This window comes from Phyllobates terribilis, unplaced genomic scaffold, assembly GCF_046119375.1.
Source record: "Phyllobates terribilis strain yellow unplaced genomic scaffold, ASM4611937v1 Scaffold_7__3_contigs__length_470593459, whole genome shotgun sequence".
NCBI lineage: Eukaryota > Metazoa > Chordata > Amphibia > Anura > Dendrobatidae > Phyllobates > Phyllobates terribilis.
In genome coordinates, this window is record NW_027362767.1 from 399,937,362 (window position 1) to 399,947,396 (window position 10,035).

Sequence of the window (10,035 nt, forward strand, 5' to 3'; positions counted from 1 at the left end):
AAAGGTCTGATGTGCCACAAGTTTTTTGTGGCATGAACCCAAGTGTTGACATAACCACCATTAATCACTCAGAGAGGCGGGGTTCTCTGATGATTGTCTCAATAAGAAGGTCATAGGCGGTCGGCAGGTAACCCCACCTCCGAGGAGATCAACGTTCAGCTGAGCACTGCTGTTTCTTTGTTTCAGTGTTGACATGTCAAAAGTTTTTCTGAAAGTGCAGTTACTCTTTCGGTTACTTTGTCCAGTGGGGTATCACAGCTAATCTTGGTTAGGGTATACCCCGGGTGCAGCCATGATGAATTTTGATCCATGCTATTTGCATACTTTATTACTGTTATTACTGTTTGTAATAAGACAAGCTTAATCAATTCATGAATTTAGTAAAAAATACAAAATATTGCAAAAGACTTTACTGCATTCTTTAAATATCCAGCTGCCTCTAATGCTCGTGGGTATTAGATTTATTGTTCCTGGAAAATGTTTTACCTGGAAATGTCCATGAATTTACTATTTGCCCAAAAATATCCCTATCTTTCCATGTTGTGCAATTCCTTTTTAGGTGATCATTTAAAAAGTACTAAAATTGCATAACATTTTTATGATCGTGTTTAGTATCTGTTTTACGATCAATATGTGCAGTAGGGGCTCGCGGGTAAGAAACTCCCAATAAATACTTATATAAGGGGTGTAGAGGTAGCAGTTGCCCCTGAATCTTGGGCCTAAGAGGCCGACATTAGAAGACCCCAGTATTAACGTTACATAGTAAGTGGAGGCCCTGTTACAAAATATGCATCGAGGTCCAAAAGCTTCACGTTCCACCCATCATCAAGTCTTTTTTTAAGAATGTTGACACCTTCGGAAAATCTAATTTACTCCGTGATCTGTTCATACATAGGACTGAAGTCGTGCAGCAGAGATGTCCCCATGAGAGGCCTGCTCCACACGTGTGCTCCAGATCCAGACGGGCTCATGTTTCAGGTGCGGATCAGACGGCAGCTCCCGTGTGTTTATAATGAGGGCGGTTTGGGAAGTCTCTGTAACAATCGCTTCATAGTCTAAAGCCCTATGGGATACAGGGCATGGGGGCTCAGACAGACAGTCAAATAAATAGTTTACTATTCCCAGGTCTCTCCTTGAACAAGCGATTGAAAGCACTTTACTACACAACTGCTTGGCTGGAAGATTTTCCCCTAAATCAGGTTCCACCGATTATAGAGTTCCCTGACGCAAACACCCATAGAGTAAAAATAATCTGATGAGCGATTGACTCATGGCTTCAGCATCCACAGCGAACACTGGAAGATACTGTGGATTGTCATATCTGCATTAAATGCATTCCTCACCATATTCCTACTGGGAAAATTCGGGGCAGAACAGACCATCATCTGATTCCTATTTTAGCCTTTTCCCATTATAAAGAGCGAAAAAAATCTGACTTTTTTTTTTCTAAAACTTGCTACATTGACATTGCTTTTTTTCCAACATTTGCTAAAGACTGAGGGGAAGGGGAATATCATTGACAAGAGAAGACCCTTCATTGGGGCATCTCCCCTCTATCAGCTGGGCCTTACTCACCAGACCCTATTAAAGGGAATATTTAATCAGAAAATAAGATATTGTTAAAATGAACTTTTTTGCGTGGTTTTTTGGGGGCAATGACATCATCTATTCTGACTGGTGGATCCTGTGTTATCAGCTGTGTATAGAGGTGTTATCAGTCATTGTACAGGAGGAGGAGGTGAGCTGTGACATCATCTATTCTGACTGGTGGATCCTGTGTTATCAGCTGTGTATAGAGGTGTTATCAGTCATTGTACAGGAGGAGGAGGTGAGCTGTGACATCACTTATTGTGAATGGTGGATCCTGTGTTATCAGCTGTGTATAGAGGTGTTATCAGTCATTGTACAGGAGGAGGAGGTGAGCTGTGACATCGCCTATTGTGATTGGTGGATTTTGTGTTATCTACTGTATATAGAGGTATTATCAGTCATTGTACAGGAGGAGGAGGAGGTGAGCTGTGATATCTACTGTATATAGAGGAGTTATCAGTCATTGTACAGGAGGAGGAGGTGAGCTGTGACATCACTTATTGTGAATGGTGGATCCTGTGTTATCAGCTGTGTATAGAGGTGTTATCAGTCATTGTACAGGAGGAGGAGGTGAGCTGTGACATCGCCTATTGTGATTGGTGGATTTTGTGTCATCTACTGTATATAGAGGTATTATCAGTCATTGTACAGGAGGAGGAGGAGGTGAGCTGTGATATCTACTGTATATAGAGGAGTTATCAGTCATTGTACAGGAGGAGGAGGTGAGCTGTGATATCACCTATTGTGAATGGTGGATCCCGTGTTATCTACTGTATATAGAGATTTTATCAGTCATTGTACAGGAGGAGGTGAGCTGTGACATCACCTATTGTGAATGGTGGATCCAGTGTTACCTGTGATTGTAATCCTGCCTCTGCTGATAATGAACCTGCTGAAAACACTTGCTCAAAGGAAATGAGTCTAAAATAGCCCCAGTGGCCAGCGTGAAAATTGAAATTTTTTTTTTTAATAAAGATCATGATATTAAAAAAAATTGCCAATATTTTTTAAAAATACATGTAACACAAAAAATTTAAATAGGCCATTTTCTGCTGATAGTTTCTCTTTAATGAATATGAATGCTATGCACATACTAGAAAAGAAGTTGTTTTACTATACCTAATTAAAATCATTGCAGAAATAGCGCCACATCCATCCAATGTTTGTGTCTGATATTGCATTTAGACGCCAGTATTATTTTAAGAAATGGATGAAACAATAACCAATAGTCAGGTGTTTTGTACCCCAGAGCTCCAGCACCAACGATTAGGTGACCCCGCCAATGGTCTTTTCCCTTTATCAATACAGTGGTCATCTTATTATTGCATCTTTTTGGGCAAGGGTGACGGCTAAAAAATGACCAATTACACCATTTTGATTTTTTTTCCATTTTAATGTGCAATGATTGGGATAATTAATTTTATATTTTACTAGTCTTGACAATTACATACACGGCAATACCGAATATGTAATTAAAAAAATATATATTTTACATTTTTACATTCGGGAAAAAGGGGGGAGAATTAAACTTTAACATTGGTTTTTTTGGTTTTTTTTTTTGCAATTTTATCAGTCCTTTAAAAGGGACTTAAACCTGCGTGCACCACACATGGACATGGGTGGCACTGTTTTTGGAAGAAGGCAGCTATGCATTCTTGATCCTGGAAACACCTGTAAAGAGAAACTGTCAGGAATTTTGCAGATCCTACAAAAATTCTCTTTTCCTGAAACTTGCTGACTATATTAGTTTTGCTTTTCCCAACAACTGGTAATTTGAATCACCAGCCCTCCGCTCCGGTTTTGGTCGCAGTCTCCTGGTTGAACATTGTAACCGTCAAATGTTAAACCTACTGACAGACTCCCTGGTATATCTAAGGATGCAGAACTTAGGGGAAATATTACTGTCTTAGTAATAGTTTCTTGAGTATGCCGCCTTATAAAATATTTTATCAAGCATGACAATTTGACTAAAGACCAAAGTGCCCTCCATCGTAGCCGTTGCGTCCTTGTCCGTTGGTCGCAAATTAGAAAGCATCGTCTTAGCTGTACTTAGAGCTCTTCCCTCCACGTATTTGAAAGCACGGGGCTTTATCTAGTTCTTCAAGAAGAGAAGGCATGGTGGTTCATTTATTACAACCATGGCACTGCCATACTGGTATCATACATGTAAATCACACTAGGTCTCCCTAGTTTCTCAAACTCCAAAATTGTAAGAGATAAACAGTTTCTATCAAACATAACCTAAAGTATGTTCCTCAGATAAGGACATTGAATTGTGAGATCTACCTTGGGAATGTGCAAAAACAATCTGCTAAACAGGTTGGTGGCTCAATCTCCTGTTACCAAGACAGATCTGACCTGTCGAGGCATGGTCTCCAAAAGACCTGCAAAGATGTCCATTGGTATCTGCACCAACATCCTCTACGTTGTGCGAAGTGGCCTCCAAGGATCAAACTTGTGTTTCTAGCACATCGCACGGATGCAAACGTATAGAGGCATAGGTCACCTGTTGACTCCAATGTTACAACAGGATTATCAATTGGTTTCCTAGATGCCACTGTATGCGATTACATAAAGAAAAAAAGGGGTGTACCCAAATATACCAGCTCAGCAATGACCAAGACACTCCATTGGCTTCTATCAAGGGAATAGGAGCTTATGGACATGTTGGGAATATACTGTAGATCAGAAGCTTTCCTGACCCATGCCAAATGGACACTCCAGAAGTACTTCCACAATAATATCAGGACCCAAGTTTTCCCAGCAGAACATTGTCCAGGGCATCATTCTGCGCCTATTGGATTGTCTTCTTCCTATAGTGGTATCATCACTCCCTCATTCCCTCAAGTGACGCATTTACTACTAGTCCACATTCTTCTCCTTTGCTCCATGGTACAGTTTTGATTCTCATGTGTCCATTATAGACACTTTTGTCACTAAACAGGGGTCAGTATGGGCACTCTGGATGGTCAGGAACTACACAACCCCATGCAACGCAAAGTGCGATGCTCTGTGTTCTGACACCTTTCTATCATAGTCAGCAGTAACATTTTTCAGTAATTTGTGCTACAGTTGTTCTGCTGTAGTATTTGACCAGACTGACTGGCATTTACTTGCCTGGAGTAAGATCTTCCTTTTACCTGAAACACCCCACAACATCTGCCGACGCTGCCGTTTACCTGAAACACCCAATATGATGTGCTGTACCTGGAACACCCAACAAGACCTGCCATATACCTAGAGCACCCAACAAGAATTCCATATACCTGGAACACCCTACAAGACCTGCCATATACCTAGAGCACCCAACAAGAATTCCGTATACCTGGAACACCCTACAAGACCAGCCATATACATGGAACAACCAAAAAGACCTCATGCATACCAGAAACAGTCTGCAAAACCTTACATATTCCTATAACACCCCGCAAGACCTGCCATACACCTGAAACACTCAACAAGATCTGTTGTATACCTGAAACACCCCCAAAAGACCTGCAATATACTTGAAACACGCAAAAAACCTGCCATATACCTGGAACACCCCACAAAACCTGCCGTATACTTGGAACACCGAACAAGACCTGCCATATACCTGGAACACCCCATAAAACCTACCATATAGCTGGAACACCTCACAAGGCCTGCCATTTTGGAAAGGCTGTGAACCAGTCATCTAGACATCACAATTTGGGCTTTGTCAGGGGCTCTGATCCTTTCACCTAGCCATTTCCCTACTTCCAACACAGCAATTTTGAGTACTGAATGTACACTTGCTTCCTAATATATTCCAGTCCGAGACAGATGACACTGTCATGAGATAATCGATGTTAGGGTTTCTTTACCTCTGCCGTCCGGCAGCACTAAAAGACCGCCGATCATCAACCAAGTAGCTGATCAGCGCTCGTTTAATAGCCTGTTTACACTGCCCCCATGGTGCAATGATCAGTAATAACAGATGGTTCAGTGCTCATAGACTGCCATTGTTCTCGGCAGCGCAGAGCCTGTTTACACAAGAGGATGCGCTGCAGAGAACAATTATCTTTTGTGCAAACCAAAAGATCATTTAATTGCTGAACGAGGGTTTTGCTCATTCGTTGGGTGATCGTCAGCCTCTTTAGACTGCAAGATTAGCATCAGATGTGCGTTCCAAACAATCAGTGTAAATGGACCTATAGTCCAGTGGTTTTAATTTTACAGCTCATCAGTGTATAGATAATAGATAGTGAATAAATTAGGCTATGGCCATACAAAAGTTTAGTGATCCATGTGTTACTATTATCCTCAGTGTATAGTATTATTAATACAGTAAGTGCCAGTGTGTTTTTCAACATTGTAGGAGGGTGGCCTTAGAAAAATTAATTTAGGACTTTTTTTTTCGGATGTTCCTATAGCTCACTGGTTGATATCTACTATGTATGTTGTATAGACCACTGAGTGTGTGGATAGCGTCGCTGTAAAGTATCATTCATTAAACCAGAAAATATTGCATATTTATCACACAATGACTCAAATGTCTGACTGAGAACTAGTAATACTTTACACACGACGTGACATGTAACATGGCCCAATGACGACAGCGTCGACAGTGCATTTCCTGATCATGTGCCAAAATAGGGGAAGAGGAAGAGAAAGTAAGGAGAAGGGCCTACAATTTAGAAAGAGGAAATACTTAAGAGGATGGGATAAAGACCAAGAATAATAGGGGGAATCCGAAGGGAAAACAAGGAACAGTAAATGAAATTAAGAAGAATGTGAAGATGAGGAAGACTAAAGAACAAAGGATGAGAGAGAATCAAGGTAGAGAGGACATACGAGATAGTATGGTGTAGATAGTGTTTTCCAAATGAGAAGAAATTGGTGTAAAGAATGATGGAACCGAAAGTAGGAAAGAGATCAGAGACCGGTCAAGGAAGGAGGTGGGACGGAAATATCGACAACAGCTCACAGACGAAAGGATGCAAAAAAGAAGAAAAGTTATAGAGAAAAAGGTACAATAAGAAAAGAAAGATGGATGAGACAATGTGCTAAATAAGGGTAAGAAGAAGATGCGAAGAAATAAAAAATATAGTGTCCGACAGAGGCAGAAATAATGGAACAGATCAGAATGATGAGAAATGAAGAGCAATATGTCATTGGATAGAGGTAATTGGATGAGAAGAACAGAATGGATAACAGAAGATGGAATTACACAAGAAGACGGCCTTGAAGAAGTACGCAGCATCAGAAGGACGTAAGTAAGGAAAGGGTGAAGGAACGAAAAGAACACAGAGATTAATAAAACAATGGGATGATAAGAAATACGTAGATTGCTATGAAAGTGGGCCTCATAGCAAGATCGAAATGGGTCCCTCACTAAACTGCTGGCTATTGCCATCTAGGATTGAAGGACATGGTCTTTTTTCCTATAGGTCTTTCCCGTCTGCCCATTATGATGACTGATGAAAGCTGAAGTGTAAATTGTCGTAATGTTGAACTATTACAAAAAATGAGAGCAGTAGAGGGAATACTGTAAAAGTAATGAAAGAAGGGTTCAAAACCAAAAGGAAGACCTAAGTCATTGGTCATGAGAACATGTCAGTGATATCGAAGTAATAAGAAATAAAGCATAAAATACACTTAGATCAAGCGGAAGGGAGAACGTGAGGGAATGAAATGAGGAAAAAAAGACAACAAGGACATGGGAATAAGATGGAACACAAGGAAAAAAACAGCAACAAGGTCAATGCTAATAATTGGGAGTGACAACAGAGAAGAGGAGAGAGAAACCCTGGAGAACGTGGACAGATATTGTTGACAGCAAGAGGAATGGTAATAGGGAGTAATGGAGTTACAGAAAAGGTAAACAGAGAGGCTGGAGACTGAGAAGATAGATGATAGATATGACAGCAAATTAGAGCACAGTACACACTATGACAAAGAGAGAATGAGAAGGATGAGTGAGGGAGTGAAGAGAGGATGGCAGGAGATAAGGAAAGGTGCAGGGTCACAGATCTGGAGAAGGGAGGGTGGTGGAGGCTCCACTGAGAGGAAGGGGACATGATGTGGAAGTAGTGACAGGACATACAGGAAGAGATGCAATGTGCTTACAATTTGCCTCATTAACCCTTTCATCTGGAAGCTGCAAAAGCAGATAAAAGTAGCACATGGTAAAGTTTTTTTAACAGTTTTTTTTTGTCCGGGGAATCTTGCAACGTTTTGGATTTAAGATGCTCTCTTAGTTTCTTCTTGTAGAGTATCTATCTCCAGTTGTTGTATTTAATAACACAGTACATACCCAAGTATTAATATGGTAGGTTAAATAATCTCAGAGGTTTAAAGTAAAACGGAAAACAGAATTTGCAAAAAATGTACAGAATAGAGAGGTCTCATCGAAAACATTGGTGGCATCTCACCAAGACATAATGTTAATGTCCGATCGGTGGGGGTCACAGATCTCTAAGATGAACTGGCAGTGGTGCTTGGTGAGCATCTTTCCACTTTGTCTCCTGTTAGCTTGAATTTGTCTCTCATGGGATTATCTGATGAGACAAAGTGCCACTGCAACTTCGTTATCAAAATCTGTGACCTCGCCAATCAGACATCAATGTCGAGTCCTAATGATAGGCCAACAATGTCTGTGATATGGTGGAAGAATTGATTTGTGATGGGTACAAATATAGAAGAAAAAAACAGGATACACCAAAGTGGTGGGGCAAAGTTTCATCTGAAATGACAAGCTGATGCTTGAGATAAACTTATTCTACTACATCAGCTACAGCTGTACTTTCAAAGTAAAGTTTTACTCAGCCCAGACTTTCTTAAGACCCATGTAGCAACAACTGACATAGTCGGTCTATAATAGAGGATAATTGGTAGGACTTAGCTTACCTGGATAGAACATGTCAATCCTCTTCACCTGTTCGGAGTAATATCCCTCCACAAAAGGATTCTCTTTTTCAGTTTTTTCTTTAATTGCCTCTATAGTACTATTATAAAGAGAGATGATCTCGTCTGGGATAGACATCTGTTCGCTCTCTAACTTTGGAGGTTCGGTAAGCATTAATTTACTAAGAATCTGTCCTCTGATGGCTTCAATTCTCCTCTTTTTCACCTCTTCGATATCCACCGCCTTGCACGTTGACATCGACATGGCCACCTGGAAAAGATCTAGCAACAAAAGCATCAAGTGGATTTTCATGTTTTTGGTTTCGAAAGGAGTTCTTGTTGACTTCAAACTTTCCGTATTCTCTCCCAAGTCCTTCCAACTCTTCTCCAGCTGGACCAAACTATATGAAAGTTTTGTTCAAGCTCTCTCGGATCATTACCTAAAGATTCCTAAAGTATCCATAAAGACAAGTCCAAGTTCAGAGACGAGCTGATGTTCTCCAACAACTGGTGGACCACAACATAACTTGAGAGACTAAATAAAAAAAAGTTTCAAAAGAAAGTTGTAACCTGCTTCACATCTGAAGGAGTGGAAGTTTTGGTAAGACGTTCTGTCAAGGTTCAATGTTGATGGTGAGTCGAGTTCTGAGAAGTCTTTGAGTTGTATGTAGTTTCTCGCTATACAATTTGACGGCCTTGTCTCTCAGCTTGCTAGAACATGCTTCTCCCGTCCCCCCTCTCTCCTTCCTCCTGTGTGCTGTAACAGGCAGAGGTTTTTTTTTTATTGCTTTTTCTGTAACTTCAGGCTCCACCCAGGATATGATGGTACTTTTAAGCTTGACACACAGAGTAGTTTAAGGAACTGCTGCTGAGTCCAGGGGGTGGTGGTGAGGGTTAGAGCTGAAATCTGATAATGTTTTATTAGAAAACAGGCAAAGCATATGGTACTCATACTTAGTATATACTATTTCACAAAATCACTGGGTTCTGAGAAAGACGGGGCAGTTTGGCAGACAGAAAAGTGTCTGAGATGCTAAGGAGTTACTTACGAGACTTTGGAAGATGTGCAGGAGACTGGTGCATGACGTTTAACAGACAGATGGATTATTCGAGGGATATAACGTTATAATTTGGGGTAATGGGCAGTTTTGAACAAAAGGCAAAGCACTCAAGGGGTTTTTATAAACTCCATTTCACCCTAAAGGGTTGTTTAGTATGTAAAACATATTTTCATATACTCTATTAGAGAACTCTGTGTTTAAGGTAATCTGTCATCAGGTTTTTGCTATGTAATCTAACAGTAGCATGATGTAGGGGCTGAGAGTCTAATTCTAGTGATGTGTCACTTACTGGGCTGTGATATTAGTTTAATAAAATCAGTGTTTTATTAGCAGGAGATTATCACTGCAGGACTAGGTGTCTCGTGCCTCCCAGTCAACTGCTCTGTGTAACCCCGCCCACTGATTAGCAACTTTCTGTCCATATACAGCGAATGCAGAAAACTGCCAATCAGTGGTGTGGGCAGAGTTATACACAGCTCAGCATTCTGAGCACCGCTAAATATGCAGCAGAGGAAAC

General features: G+C 40.7%; 1 protein-coding gene across 1 annotated transcript in view; it reads right to left on the reverse strand.

Annotated features, from left to right (window-relative positions):
- The window catches only part of TGFB1 (transforming growth factor beta 1), a 45,530-nt gene extending 36,287 nt beyond the window's left edge, over nucleotides 1-9,243 (reverse strand). The window contains exon 1 of the mRNA XM_073641603.1: nucleotides 8,461-9,243. Within this exon, the coding sequence (XP_073497704.1) occupies nucleotides 8,461-8,770 (310 nt within the window). The 5' untranslated portion in view covers nucleotides 8,771-9,243. The remainder of the gene's footprint in view (nucleotides 1-8,460) is intronic.
- Between the last annotated feature and the right edge of the window lie 792 nt (nucleotides 9,244-10,035).